Source organism: Austrofundulus limnaeus, unplaced genomic scaffold, assembly GCF_001266775.1.
Source record: "Austrofundulus limnaeus strain Quisiro unplaced genomic scaffold, Austrofundulus_limnaeus-1.0 Scaffold80, whole genome shotgun sequence".
Lineage (NCBI taxonomy): Eukaryota > Metazoa > Chordata > Actinopteri > Cyprinodontiformes > Rivulidae > Austrofundulus > Austrofundulus limnaeus.
This window is the reverse complement of record NW_013952482.1, coordinates 1,073,221-1,088,317: the sequence shown is the minus strand read 5'-3', so window position 1 is coordinate 1,088,317 and position 15,097 is coordinate 1,073,221. Positions and strand designations below refer to the sequence as shown.

At 40.0% G+C, this 15,097-nt stretch overlaps 2 protein-coding genes across 4 annotated transcripts in view; one reads left to right on the top strand and one right to left on the bottom strand.

Annotated features, from left to right (window-relative positions):
* The window catches only part of brat1 (BRCA1-associated ATM activator 1), a 10,871-nt gene extending 3,501 nt beyond the window's left edge, over positions 1–7,370 (bottom strand). Inside the window, exons 1-9 of one of the 3 annotated variants that reach the window (XM_014011407.1) lie at positions 6,959–7,370; positions 5,187–5,338; positions 4,962–5,109; positions 4,445–4,871; positions 1,463–1,606; positions 1,277–1,368; positions 1,100–1,191; positions 838–1,024; positions 499–572 (exon numbers count right to left, since the gene is read on the bottom strand). In XM_014011407.1, the coding sequence (XP_013866861.1) occupies positions 499–572; positions 838–1,024; positions 1,100–1,191; positions 1,277–1,368; positions 1,463–1,606; positions 4,445–4,871; positions 4,962–5,109; positions 5,187–5,338; positions 6,959–7,112 (1,470 nt within the window). In that variant the 5' untranslated portion in view covers positions 7,113–7,370. The remainder of the gene's footprint in view (positions 1–498; positions 573–837; positions 1,025–1,099; positions 1,192–1,276; positions 1,369–1,462; positions 1,607–4,444; positions 4,872–4,961; positions 5,110–5,186; positions 5,339–6,958) is intronic. The other 2 variants (XM_014011409.1, XM_014011408.1) reach the window with 2 other exon arrangements.
* Positions 7,371–7,474: 104 nt separating this feature from the next.
* eif3ba (eukaryotic translation initiation factor 3, subunit Ba) lies at positions 7,475–14,795 on the top strand. Its single transcript, XM_014011411.1, has 19 exons — positions 7,475–7,671; positions 8,822–9,014; positions 9,114–9,233; positions 9,313–9,370; positions 9,489–9,617; positions 9,702–9,859; positions 10,230–10,361; positions 10,466–10,532; positions 10,613–10,659; positions 11,459–11,669; positions 11,765–11,837; positions 11,915–12,037; positions 12,128–12,206; positions 13,054–13,192; positions 13,305–13,430; positions 13,601–13,678; positions 13,807–13,915; positions 13,993–14,105; positions 14,258–14,795. Exons 1-18 carry the CDS (start codon positions 7,563–7,565, stop codon positions 14,091–14,093), a joined length of 2,052 nt encoding a protein of 683 aa, XP_013866865.1. The 5' UTR covers positions 7,475–7,562; the 3' UTR covers positions 14,094–14,105; positions 14,258–14,795.
* The last annotated feature ends 302 nt before the right edge of the window (positions 14,796–15,097 follow it).

Below are 15,097 nucleotides of genomic sequence, written 5' to 3'. Positions count from 1 at the left end.
GACCTATACAATTTTTTTCTTTTTTAAATCAATTTATATTTACTCATATTTATGTAATCAAGCGTTTTAATGATTTGGCCGATTAATCGAAAAAATAATCGACAGATTAATCGATTATTAAAATAATTGTTAGTTGTAGCCCTAAACTAAACTGTATCATTTTTAGGACTGACTTTTAGGAATAAAGGTCATTTTGAAGTTGATGGCAGCAACACATCTCGAGTCAGATGACTGGGTTTGAAAAGACTTTAAAAAAGACAGAATCGGTCAAAAGTAAAGACAGGCAGTAGCTCACCAGCCTGCGCAAAAATAAATAAATAAATAAATTATAAGGATTTTTCTGATGCTCCCTGTGCGATCTTTGGAGCATAAAGTGACTCTGAAACCAGATATAAATATTGTTTAAATCACAAAGAATGCAAGCATTTGTTTAAAAGCAGTGAAATGTGAGAAACACAGAAAGAGGACGCAGACAGCAGCGATCAAACAGAAACTTACGGTGGGATCTGAAGCAGGACTGTTCAGATACTGGATCAGGAGTGTGAACACCTCAACCAGCAGGACCTTTGCTCCTGGGAAAACACACAGACCATGTTTTTTGTATTTATTTACATTATTTTATATGTCTTGAGCTGTTATAGGAGCAGCAAGAAAAATCAGTCTTCTGTTTTGAAATACAGTGACTTTCTATAATAAAGACTGGACTCAGCTTATCGTTTACTCAGTTTAGTCGAATTTCTGTTTTACTCCAAGAATATAAACCAACTTGTTGAAACAGTTGTTTAAAATCACGTTTCGTTATGTTTAGGCAACGACTCGCTGCAGATCTCGTTTTACCTGAGCTGCTGCTGAGAGCTGCCAGAGCATCTAGAGCACATTTCTGGACTCTGCCGCTGCCGAGGACACTTCTGAAGACTTCAGAGCACACAGAAGGCGAGGAAGAGCAGTCCCCGCTGCACAGCCTCAACAAGCACAAAACTGCAGACACAATTTCACGCGGAGAACAGGGGAGGCAGTCAGGGGCCTGAGAGGGGAGAGAGAAAAATAAGAAATCCAGCCGAGGCGGCGCCACTGTCCTTAACTTCTCTGTGCGCTCTACCTGTGGGACGTGAGTCAGACTGATGCAAATCATGGAGACACAGGAGGTTTTCCTCTTCAGCTGCTCCGTCATTGAAAGCCGGAGCTGATCCGCTGAAGGAACAAACTGAATTAGCTGTCAAAAAATAAAAAAAATCGAGAACATTCTCGTTAAACGGGCAGATCTGTTGAGTGCCACCTGTGCTGTTTGTGCCCAGCAAGGCGCGGCCGGTGGCGATGTCCAGAGGCAGCAGCAGAACACCTGCGGACCGAGCAACGAGGTCGCTGCTGCTGGACAGACGAGCACACGAAGAAAACTCAGTGTTTGATTAAAAAAAAGGACAAGCGGTCGCATGTTCAGATGAATGTGAAGCAACAAACAGACCGATGAGAGAGACGTTCCCCCAGGCCGCTGCGGAGAAGAGCCGCTGCGGCGTGAACGAGATCGGCTGGTTCCCCCGTGTTCAACATGGAAGACAGGAGACGAGCGACGCGTTGGTCTGGGACGTGTTCACCACTTTCACAGCTGCTGAAACATGTAGTAAAATAAAGATGCATTTGATTCAGTTAATCTTACAGATACTGAGCTAAAGGTTGATGTGGTTTGAGCTGAAAATTATCCCCATCACATAACATATGTGTTGACAGATTGTGCAAGAGCTTTGTCTAAAACTTTAACATTTAGTATATTTTTCACTTATGCAAGTTGCCATTTGTTACTGATGTAAAGCATTTTGATGATGATGATGATGGGTTACAGTTGAACCTAAAACACACAAAGCCATAATGTCTATTCAATAAAGTCATATTTTAAATTGAAATGTGTTTTATTTGCAGATGATACCACATTTTTTTGTTTTGGTAAAGACATAAAACGTCTGATGGAAATGATATAAACAGAATTTGTTAAAAATACTAACTTGGTTTCAACTTAATAAATCATCATTAAATTTGGACAAAACTTATCATATGATATCAGTAATAAAAAGAAAACTATCAATGTTTCATTTGGAGTCGGGGGTGATGAAATCTGTAGAGTCAGTGARGTGAAGTTTTTGGGAGTCATCATTGATGATAAGCTGACATGGAAACCTCACAAATTATTTAAGAATAAAAATAGCCAAATCCATTGCAGTACTGTACAAAGTAAAGGAGTTACTTAATGATAAAGTACTGTTTATATTATAAAAAGCAATAATTGTTCCACACTTGATATATTGTATTGAAGTCTGGGGTAAAGCATGTAAAACAATTACAAATCCTATTTTTATTTCACAGAAAAGAGCCGTAAGAATTATCACCAGAAAACATTACAGTCAACCATCAAATATATTATTTTGTCAGTTGAAATTAATCAAGTTTTATGAGTTAGTTAATTATAATATTTTGTTSTTTATGTATAAGGCTCATAAAATAGCATTACCTTTGAACATCTAATCAAATTTTGTTAAGAAGGAAGTTATAATCTTAAGCGAYTGGAAATGTTTGTAAAACCCAAAATTCAAACAAATTTAAAGGACAGATGTACTTCGGTCCAGGGAATAAGATTATGGAATAAATTGGATACTGACTGTAAAAATGCTGGTTCAATTAATTAGTTTAAAAGAATAATAAAAATTAATTTGTTAAAGAAATATGAAACTGTATAGTTTGTATTTATAAGAGCTGCTGCTTAGGTGCTGAAGTTTTTGTCTTTTTTTACTTGAACATTGTTATTGTTTAAAATAATTATTATTGCTAAGTTTTTTTTAATAGGGGAAGATATAAGACTTTTCCTTCTTTCTGTTACCTTTCATTTAATTTAATTTGTATTTTTTATGTGAATTTGTTTTGTTTTTAAATTAAATGAATAAAAAAATAATTAATTTTATGTTCTGCACAATATATGGGTTGAAACGATGAAACACAATATTTATCAAACATTTAGTGTGTGGGTTAGCTCCTGAGCTAACGCCATTCATCCCATATAAATATGAATTAGCTTAGATGCTAACACGAAAGCTAAAAGGTTAAAATCAAAGTTCTCTTTCTATACAGCAGCTCTGTTGTCCTCCATCCACTTTTTCAGCTGAACACAGTCATTTCTACGTTCTCCTCTGTCAACGCTCACTTAAATTTAAAAGGGCTCCAGYGTCAGACATTGTCCAAAAAGAAAAAAAATTGTGTAGGTCTTCTGGACGGGTTCTTCTCTAATGAAACGTTTCGTCTCTCCTCCAAGAGACTTCTTCAGTCTGAGAGTTTCAGGCAAAATTCAGGCTTTTAAGCACTGCCTCCATGTGACGTCTGAGAAACTGAGACCTTTATTTTCTACACATGATGTCCCAGTGGCTTTCAAACCCCAAAACACATTACGGCAAAGGCTGGTTCACCCCAAAGATCCGGTGCCCTGGCACAAACAGAGCAATGTTGTATATGCTGTTAAGTGCCAGGAGRACTGCGACCAGTTATACATCGGGGAAACAAAGCAGCCACTGTTCAAAAGAATGTCCCAACACAGACGAGCTACATCTAATGGCCAGAACTCTGCAGTTTTCACTCATTTACAGGCCAGCGGTCACTCTTTCAGAGATGAGGATGTTCTCATTCTTGATAGAGAGGAACGTTGBTTTGAGAGAGGAGTAAAAGAAGCCATTTTTGTGAAGAAAGACCGTCCATCATTAAACAGAGGTGGAGGCCTCCGTTTTCAGTTGTCCCCCTCCTACAGCGCGGCTATTGCCATTATCACTCCACCCCCTGTTAACAATAGGTGTTAATTAGGTGTCAACGATAGCCATGTGATGTGAGTATCAGTCACATGGAGGCAGGGCTTAAAAGCCTGAATTTTGCCTGAAACTCTCAGACTGAAGAAGTCTCTTGGAGGAGAGACGAAACGTTTCATTAGAGAAGAACCCGTCCAGARGACCTATACAATTTTTTTCTTTTTGATTTTTTACCTGGATTACTGAGATGCATCAGGACATTGTCCAAAATTAACGTTCAAGCTGGATTGAAGGTTCATTTACCCAGAAAGCTTTGCAGCAGAAGTAACACACTGATGTCCATGTGACAATATATTTAATTTATAAAAACTAAAGAGCGAACAGTATTTGTACAGTCCTAGTTTATAGCTGAAGTAAACGTTTATTAAATAATGTCTAATGCTACAACTAATCGGGGATCCCTTTAAGGAGTTTTATCTAGATCTTTCTTGATTCACGTCTGGCGTTGTGTTGCATTTTACAGCTCACAACAATAACTGAACAGAGGGAATTTGTTCTTTTGATTTAAAGTTCACCTTGTTTGGCTCTGTAGCTGCAAACACTCTGCATTCAGTTTCATTTTATATGCTGAATATCAGTATGAGACGATGAACATGAGTGAGGTGTACCTGTGTGCAGCCAGAAGGACGTCCATCAGAGGCAGCGTGAGTCGACTGTAATTTGATGTCACCAGTTCCTCCAGAGGGTCGAAGACCGTCAGCAGCAGTTTGTCCCTCAGAGGAGGCCCGGCCCGGGTCAGGAGCAGGGCCAGCAGTTTGAGAACCTGCTGACTCTGATGAAGCTGGGACGCTGCTTTGGGAACCAGAGACTTCTTAAGGTACCTGCAGACCTCCACAACGATGACGCTGTCATTTTGGTCAGTTTCCAGGGGGAGAGTTCGATGTTTCCAGTCTGTTTCCTGGTCTGTGTTGTGACGTCCCTCAGGGGGCGAGACAGACTGACAGACAAGCAGAGCGTGAGCCAGCATTTGATTGGCGGCTGAAGCAACAAATAGACTTGAGTCCGTCTGAAGTTGGAGGAGAGGTTCAGTCAAATCTGGAACGTAAAAAAAAGACACAAATATGAAAGAAATGCGAGATAAAAATCAAAAACACCCCCAAAACATTTTCCTGCATGATGTTGCACCTGCTTGTACAAAGAAACTGAGAGCGTTTGGGTGCTGCAGCATTGTCCTCAAGCCCTGGATCCAACCGATCCTGATACACGGATCCTCCCAGAGTCCAGCTTCCTGCCAGTGATCAGAGTCAAAGACCAGGTCCAAGAGGGAGCGCTCCTGCAGCAGAAACAGTCAGGTGATGGATCACTGAAGATGACTTAAGAGTTTAATAAAAGACAGAAAAGAGCCCAAACCTGAAGAACTTTAAAGCCGTCCTCAGTGGCGGCCAATAGGCCGGTTAATTTCAGAGTGAAGGACAGGATGCTGGGGTCAGAGGTCGTGCTCTTGGAAACCACGGTGGATATGAATTCAAGCAGACAGGGGCAGACTTCCAGCAGAGACACGCCTTCATTAGGTGAAGAAATAATTCAAAAAATGTATTTTTTATTTTAGGTATCAATAAATTTACACATTTAGTGGAATTCTGAGGATTTCACTTTCACTTGTAATTTAAATGTATTTTAAATTATAAGCTACTCTGTCGATTAAACAGTGTTAATTGGATACAATATCAGTGAGCCTTACTCTACTTTGGCAAGTCATATTATCATTATAATAAACCAGAGCTTCGAGGCAGATATCAACAAAGCAGTTCTTGCTCATCAAAATGAACATTTCAGCTACTACGACTTTTTTTTTCTATCCACAAACAACATTTCAGACAACTCAAACATGATTCTTCCTATGATAAAATGTAGCTTTTTCACTTCATTTATCTCCAGATTTTCACAAGAACATTCCTAATGTTGTGAAAATCAAAAATATTATTTTCCCAATAGGAAACTCACACTTCTGATAACAATTCCATTAAAAAAAGTTTCAATTCGGATATGAAAAATGAAAATATATTCCAGATATATACTATGGGTATCTGTAACACTTTTCCAGTCAAACAAATAAATGGCTCCTCTAAGTCTGAGTCTGTAACTACTTTCAAAAGGTAAAGTGCKTCCTTTGGGTCAGGAGTTTAGATATCTGGAAGTGATAGTAGGATGGAGCAGGAGATGGATTGACAGACTGGGAACTTGTTTGCAGCAATGAGGGCGTTGCTTCGGTCTGTCGAGGTGAAGAGGGGCTTAGCCAAAGGGCAAAGCTCCYAATTTACTGGTCCCATCTACATACCAAACCCTCACCTGTGGCCCTGAAGCGTGGATCATGATTAAAAAGAGCTTCAGGGCTCAGAGTAGAGCTGCTTCTCCTTTAAAAGCAGTCAGCTGAGGTGATTCAGGCATCTGATTAGGATTCCTCCTGCTGGAGGTTTTTCAAGTATGGCCTAGGGAACACCTTAGGATCCAGCTGGGTCGTTCTTCATCACCATCCTCTACAACAGCGATTTCAACTTTGGTCCTCGAGAGCCACTATCCTGCCTGTTTTAAATGTTTATCTGCTTCAATACAAATGAGTTGAATAAATGAGTCATTAACAGGCTTCTGTGGGACATGAAGACCTGGCGAAGAGCAGGGAAAAAACTAAGTTGTGGAGGATAACTGCTCTAAAGACCAGGATCGAAAGTCAGTCTGACTTATCTGTGGTCAGGTTGAAGAGGCAACAGTTCCAGAAAAGATACCCAGAAATCCCTCCTGCCAGTGACACAATCCCTCCAGGGAGTTCTGGGTCTGCCTGGGGTTATCTTACCTCAGCATCGAATGGAGTTTTCTCTTTTACAAACTTTGTTGTTGATGTTGAAATATAATTTTTGCTATGAATGTAATTTTTCTTTCAGTCATTTATAGTAATGTTTTCATTTTTACTAAGATGAATGCTAATGTTGATATATTTATATTTTTAATGAGAAAACTGTGTTGTTTATTATGCAGCTTTTGCCTGATTTGATCCATGTGGCTTTTTTCTTTTGAATCAACTAGGTCAACAAATAGCTAAAGAGAGGGGGAAAACAAGGAAAAACACCGAGAAACAGATGGAGCACAGTATCTTATCCCAGCCCACCAGGTCTAATGTTACTAACCAGAATTGGTCAGAGCTGTGAACCAGTCGAGAAGTTTCTCCAGGCTTGTGTCATCCGGCAGCGAGCTTCCTGCGGCCGCCAGCACCTCACAGACCCGGGGCAGGACTGMCAGACACTCTCTGTCCATGGTACTGACGTGTCTCAATACAAACATTAATTTACACAGACAAGTAGATAAACATGAGCTACGCSGCTCATCGTAAAGTAGTAATGCTAGCTAAAAGGATAGTATCTGTACACGATTTAACTAATTTAACTCAGTTTGAGCGTCCAGTWTATCTCGCGGGAAACATTTCGCTTCCTCTTTTCTTCACTCAGCGTAGCAAAAACGTGCGATGGAGGCGGATACGTTGTTCATAGATCTCCAAACACGTTGATGAGCCGAATCAGTCTGAAAGAGCTGTGCGCATACGTTCCCTATGTTTTGAAGATCTATTTTTTTCCTCGCAGCCTGAACACGCTCCTCAGAGCAGCTTCCGGTGCAACGTTTCCGTCCTTTCGTCCATTTTCGCACATGGTGCCGCACCGGCCAAGCCTCGTTAGCTTTACATTTCTTGGGATTTCGTTCCCTTGTAGAGAAAATTCAGTCTTGTTCTCTCGTTAAATGCAAGATACGACGGCTATGGTGGACGACCCAGAGTATGAAGAGGAGGAGGAGGAAGAGCCATCCTTCAGCGACCCGGAGGATTACGACGATGACATCGACGACGAGGGTGAGCGGTAGCAGGAAAAACGCCGGCTTTCTGGCCTGCTAGCTAACTGTTAGCTTCGGGACAAACATTAGTGGTATTTTAGAATTCGTAGACATATATGCAAAATTGCTTTGTTTTTTACCTGCTGTAAATGGCCATATTTAAAGACAGCGCTTCGATACTTTAGCTTGACAAAGAAAACAACGTCGCAACCACTTTTCTGAAGGGTACCCCCACCCAAATGATATCAAAGTTCTGTTAAACGTCGGTTTCAGCCTCACCCAGACCCTAAAAGGCTCTTCACTCTGACCTCTTGTATTTCTATGATAACAGCGTATTAATAAAATTAGGCTATAAATGCGAAAATCCATTCAAGCAGTTTGAATGAACATGTAACATCTGGTAATATGAACTCAAATGGCAATCCTTAGAAAAAAAAATGTGCTGATTAGGATGTTTTGTGTGCATTTTTGCCCAGCTTTCAAAAACAGATAGTTTGATAGTGTAATCATTAAAATGACCAAATTCTTAGTGTTTACTGTTTGTTGACTAAAAGTTGAGATCTTTGAATAATAAAATGATCCAAATGTTTAATTTGTGGGATATAAATTTGTTTGAACTGCAGTGCATTTGCATTTTAAATTAAAAACAGGTGTTTTTCACTAAGCAGATATGATGAAAGCATTTCTAAGCTGACATAACTTTAACTAAGATATTTGTCATCAGGCTTAATCGCAGGAGTCTGAATTATTGCATAGACATAAAATAGTTTCATTAGAACTAGAAGTAAAAGGTGTTTTGGATTTGTAATTCACCATATAATTGGAGCAAAACTGTCAAATGGACCTGAGTTTTGTAAATATTTTACCTTATTTATCTAGTTTCAAATAAATAGTGATAGACAACATAATCACTAAAATTTACATGAGGATCTGTACCGATAGAAATGTTAGTTACTGGTTTTCTTGAATGATAGAAAATTGTTTTGTTAGGAAAAACAATTGTTTATTTAAATGATAAATCATGTGTTTTAATGCATAGAGACACAAAGATAGTCCAAAAAGCAGTAATGATCAGGAAAACGGCCAATGTTGTTGTTGTTGTTGTTGTTGTTGTTGTTATTATTATGATGTCTTTCTATCTTTTATAACACTTAACTTTGAACTTACAGAGCTTCTTGATGATGTCCTGCGGGAGAAGCCTCAGGAAGCTGATGGGATAGACTCTGTGGTCGTGGTGGACAACGTTCCTCAGGTGGGCCCGGAGCGTTTGGAAAAACTCAAAAAYGTCATACACAAGATCTTCTCCAAGTTTGGCAAAATCACAACTGAGTTTTATCCAGAGGCGGAGGGCACGACCAAAGGGTATGTGTGGCCCAACTGTCCCAGGGTGGCGTTCTGTGTTGCCATTCTACTGTTTTATACCTGAATTGAAGACATAACAAAGACTCATTCTTCATGTAGGTACATCTTTTTGGAGTATGCCGCTCCCACTCAGGCTCTTGAGGCGGTGAAGAACGCAGATGGATACAAACTTGACAAACAACATACGTTCCGAGTCAACCTCTTCACTGACTTTGATAAGTATGTCGGCAGAATTGGTAACGGTCATCAAACCTATCTGCAGATGTGGAGACGTTTGAGTTATTGATGTTTTTCTCAGGTACATGAACATCTGTGACGAGTGGGAAGCTCCAGAGAAACAGCCTTTCAAGGATTTTGTGAGTGCTACTCTTAACTTCAGTCATAACGTTTTGTTTGCTTGTAATACTTCCTGTCATTATGAAATCCATCAYGTCCAGATGTTAACACCTCTGTTGCTCTTGGCTCTCCGTTCAGGGTAATATGCGTCATTGGATTGAGGACCCAGACTGCCGTGACCAGTACAGTGTGATCTACGAAGCTGGAGAGAGGACGGCCATTTTCTCAAATGATGCTAAAGAGCCRATCTTGGCAGAAGAGCGAGCKGTAGGTTACAGACAATACAAGCAGTAAGTGAGGAAGTGTCAATACGATGGGCAGGAGACTTAATGCTTCTGTGTTCYTCTGCAGCGCTGGACAGAGACATACGTTCGCTGGTCTCCTAAAGGCACCTACCTGGCTACTTTCCATCAGCGAGGCATCGCATTGTGGGGCGGTGAGAAGTTCAAACAGATCCAGAGGTTCAGCCATCAGGGTGTGTCGCTCATCGACTTCTCACCATGTGAGAGGTAATTAACATGTCACCTCACTGCTGCAGAGTCATAAGTCATCGCCTGCTGCTAAAGGAGATGATATTTGTGCTGTATGTGTGTCTTATCTGTTGGTAGCCTTGGTAGARTATCTGATAATTCACTGGACAAATTATAATGATGTTTCAGAATACAATCAATGATAAAAATGATTAACATTTGGGCTCAGTCTTAATCAAACTTAGCAAACACAAAAAATGGTATAAATAAAGCAATTTTACASATATTGAGATAAATTTTGATCTGGTAGTAGCTGAGAGTTGTGTATTGTGAATTCAAGATGTCAAGAAATGGAATGAATTAGTTTGAAGTTCTGCTTTGGGGTTGAAACTGCTGTCGGTCCTCACAGGTACGTGGTGACCTTCAGTCCACTGATGGACACCAAGGAGGATCCACAAGCCATCATCATCTGGGACATCCTGACTGGACAGAAGAAGAGAGGCTTCCACTGCGAGAGCTCTGCACACTGGCCCATATTTAAGTCAGAACACKGCTTTTGTTTTTGTTCTTGTTAATAATCCTAAATTCAAATTGGCAATGTAMTCGATGTGTGGTTTTGTTGTAATTGTTTGGATTTACTCTCAGGTGGAGCCATGATGGAAAGTTCTTTGCTAGGATGACCCCAGACACTCTAAGCATTTATGAAACTCCAGTAAGTAGGCCTAATAAATTCATATAATATAAATAAGATGTGTGAAAATGACCCTAAAGACACATTTCTGCTGTTTTTAGTCAATGGGCCTGTTGGACAAGAAGAGTCTCAAGATTACTGGCATCAAGTAAGAGTCTTATGATTTGTCGATGCCACACGCTTTGACAGAATTGTATTTTGTTGTAATACATTGATAGGAGTCTTGCAGGGTTCCTGCAGATCCTTAAAAATCTTAAAAGGCCTTGAATTCATCAGTCCAAAAATAAGGCCTTAATCAGCCTTAAAAGATCTTAAATCAATCTTTCAGAAGCCTTAAAAATGTTAACACATTCTAAGTAGGATGATTGTAATCACCTCAAATATTAAAACAATTGGTAAAAAAATGTTTAAATATTCACATTCAGAAATTCCCCTTTGAAATCACTTCCTGTTATTTCACATGCAAATATCTCATTTGTTCATCTGAGAAATGTGAAATTTGTTTTGTAAAATATTATTGCTGTCTTTCCATAAATGCATTCACTTTTCTTACAAAAAAATTTGATGTCACAGTCACTTTAAGGCTTCATTTACAGCAAATTGGGGTTAGACCCCACTGTGGGTCCTAAAACTCCAAATTTTGGGTTGTTAGAGGATTTCCTGAAATTAAATAGTTAAAAACTGACTGCTAAGAACGTTTCTGCTATAGTTGATTAAAAAAACAGTTAGATATGGATAAAAACAATTGGTGATTTAGMAATTTTTGAATACTTCAACCAAAAATACTTTGATTCGTGAGTTTCTGCCAGTTTTTATTTTTTTGTCATTTGTGTTTATTATGAAATTGGTCTTAAATTTAATTTCACTTGGTATTAAAAAGTCTTAAATTTAACTTRCTTTAAACTGTAGGAACCCTGTCTTGAGTATTTATGAGGCTTGTCTTACAGGGACTTCTCATGGTCTCCTGGTGACAACATCATAGCATTCTGGGTCCCTGAGGACAAGGACATCCCAGCAAGAGTCACGCTGATGCAGATGCCTTCCCGCCAGGAGATCCGTGTTCGAAATCTCTTCAACGTGGTCGACTGCAAACTGCACTGGCAGAGAAATGGAGACTATCTGTGTGTGAAAGTGGACAGGACTCCAAAAGGAACTCAGGTACTCAGAGAARCAAAGCATTGTATTTTTGCACCTTAATAGTATGAGTAAAACAAAAATGGTGCTAATTTTTATTTATTCATTTTTATTCTCAGGGTGTTGTTACCAACTTTGAAATCTTCCGGATGAGAGAGAAGCAGGTTCCTGTTGACGTGATGGAGATGAAAGGTGAGATGGTGTTTCCGTACACCTTCTTTTGGATGTTCTGTCCTACAGAAATAATTCATTTTATTTTATTTTCTTAGAAAGCATCATTGCTTTTGCCTGGGAGCCTAACGGCAGCAAGTTTGCCGTTCTCCACGGAGAGTCWCCGAGAATCAACGCCTCCTTCTATCACGTCAGAAACAACGGCAAGATCGAGCTCATAAGTAAGTAGATCAGTTAAATATGATGAGTAATATGGTCTTGAAAACATGTCCCAAAACTTTGTTAAATGTTTGATTTTTGTGTTTTTGCAGAGATGTTTGACAAGCAGCAAGCCAACAGCATCTTCTGGAGCCCCCAGGGACAGTTTATGGTTCTGGCTGGACTCAGGAGGTTAGATTTCTGAAAGTTAAAAGTTTGTGAGAGGAAAACAATAGGTTATTGATGATTAAACAAAACAGGGTTCCCACGGGTCCTTGAAATCCTTGAAAGTTTGGTTTCAAGGCCCTGGAAAGTTTGTGAAAACAGCCAAACATTACAGTTGTCTTTGAAAGTCCTTGAATGTTTTTTGTGGATTTAAGATCTCTATTCACACGACTGATTTTCATCATCTGTAAAAAAATAAATAGTAATAATAAATAAATAAATAAAAAAACTTACATTTGTTGAGGTGGATAACTCAGGATTACGGTAAACTGACGTGGCTTTCAACAAATAGCGTGACCCATAATCATAGTTTTATCCAATCAGAGCAGAGCAGGGCGGGTCGTTCTTTCTGAGCCCAGGTGAGAGCATCACAGCTCCTCCTGTCCTCACTGAGGGTCTGGACACATTCACATCCCCTCCTCCCAAACTGAGCTGCTGAACCTCCCAGGACGTAATTACATGTCCATGTATTGTAGATATGAATGAAGGCTGTACATTTAGTCCACTTTATTTCATTGATTCTGACTCAACGACTTCTATGTTGTTCAGTTTTTCATTGAATTTACATGACATTAAACCTGTTTATTGGTAACATTTTGAGGTAGCAGTAGGTAATTGCCGTTGTGCGTGGTTCTTTAATTTGAAGAAATTGGTACTGGAAATTCCTTGAAAAGTCCTTGAATTTGATGTTGATCAAGGTGTGGGAACCCTGACAAACTTTTGACACCTCATATGAGAGCYAAGCTCATGATTCTGAAGCTGTTCAGAGGCTGTGATGAACACCTCCTCAGCTGCTTTGTGTTTGTGTGTTCAGTATGAATGGAGCTCTTGCCTTTGTGGACACCTCCGACTGCATCATGATGAACATAGCAGAGCACTACATGGCTTCTGAYGTCGAATGGGACCCAACCGGTCGATACGTCGTCACCTCTGTCTCCTGGTGGAGCCACAAGGTTGGCATCGTCTGCACGTTCGGCACTGAACCTTTGCTTTAATAGCTCCTTAACAGGGGGRTGCAAATTCACACGTAAACCCGTCCCATCCTCTGGACATTTCTGTGCTCAGGTGGACAATGCGTACTGGCTGTGGACATTCCAGGGCCGTCTCCTTCAGAAGAACAACAAAGACCGCTTCTGTCAGCTGCTCTGGAGACCCAGACCTCCCAGTCTGCTCAGTGGAGATCAGATTAAGGTACCRTTTGTGACACCTGATGTGAAAGCTGCACCTCATCTCCTGATTCTAACTGAATTGAGACTCATGAATGCAGCAGTCTTTTTTTTAAAAATTATTATAGCCGTTCATCTCATTAGTGGCATTTTAGCTGCCTTCTTGCCTTTTAAATAGACTGTGATCTCTTTCAGATGATTAAAAAGGATCTTAAGAAATATTCAAAGATCTTTGAGCAGAAGGATCGTCTGAGTCAGTCCAAGGCTTCAAAGGTTTGACCCGTTTTTCTTCAGATCTCCCTTCCTTGAATAATTTGCTCCTCATGAACCAGTTTAACCCACAGACCATAGTGAATCATTGATGTCAAATACTCCCTTTGTGTGTGTGTGTGTGAGTGTAGGATCTGGTGGACAAGCGCAGGGCCATGATGGAGGAGTACCGTCGCTACAGAGAGGCAGCGCAGCAGATGTATCTCGAACAGAAGGACATGCGCCTTGAGCTTAGAGGAGGTGCGACCTCTTTTTTTTTTTCTTTTCTTTCTCTGGCCTCTGAGCCCCACTTTAAGATGTTTTGTTTGGGTCTTTAGGAGTGGACACGGATGAGCTCGACAGCAATGTAGACGACTGGGAGGAGGAGACCATTGAGTTTTTTATCAACGAAGAAATCATTCCCCTCGGAGATCTGTAGTCCACTACGCAGGTACTTACAGTATAAACACTGTCATTGTAATAACCCAGCTATATTCTGAGAGAATTGCAGAACACTTTACAACAATGTTTGAGGAAGCATATATTCCTTAAAAAACACATTTCACAGGATTTTGAGTCTTTTCTTTTTTTTTTCTTTTTCAGTCCATCTGTTGTTGTGTGGAAGACAAAAGGAACAGCGTCACTGACTGGAGAAGGACCACGGCCTCACTGTGAAACTTGGGTTCACCTCGAGCCCTGGTTTTAGTGGAATCATCAAAGCACGCCTTGTGGATCAGCATCCACATCGAGAGAAGAGAGAAGATATTTATATTGCATTTTCTTCTCTGCCTCACAACCGCCTAACCCGTTTTCTTCTCTGTGGAACTTGATATTTAGTAAATACTGCCTCATTTTTTCTAACCATTGATTGAAGTCACTCCCGTCTTATTGGACCTTCTTCCTCCTGGAGGGGTTTGATTCTGAACTGGCCTCATCATGCTGATGTGTTACTGCGGTGCAGCAAAGAGTGCCATATCAATGCAGGGTGAAGGTGTTGAAACTAAACAAGTAGCCTTGTCAATAAATGTGCTGATGTGGCATCATAGTGGCCTGTATCCTCCTCCTTTCAGACTAGGCTTTCACACAGGGAGGGGGTGTGCAGTGGGAATAACTTTAAATAAATATTCAAACATAAGAACCACTTGACTGACTCTGCGTATGTCATTTACAGGGAATGTTGTGCTTTAGTGGCGTTTCACACTAGTGGCACGTCACTGTTTAAGCCTCGGGAGACTTGGTAACGTTTTGCTTTTTGTAGCCTTTTTTTACAACATAATTTCATCTGCATACATCAAAAATAGATTGATAAACTGAACGAATAGATAAGACATTTAGTAATTTTTTTACATTTATTTACAGTAAATAAACGGTATAAAAATAAACAGTTTCAAGCAATGTACAAAAATTCTGCACACAGCAAATGTAGCCGAATAGTTTTTTTAG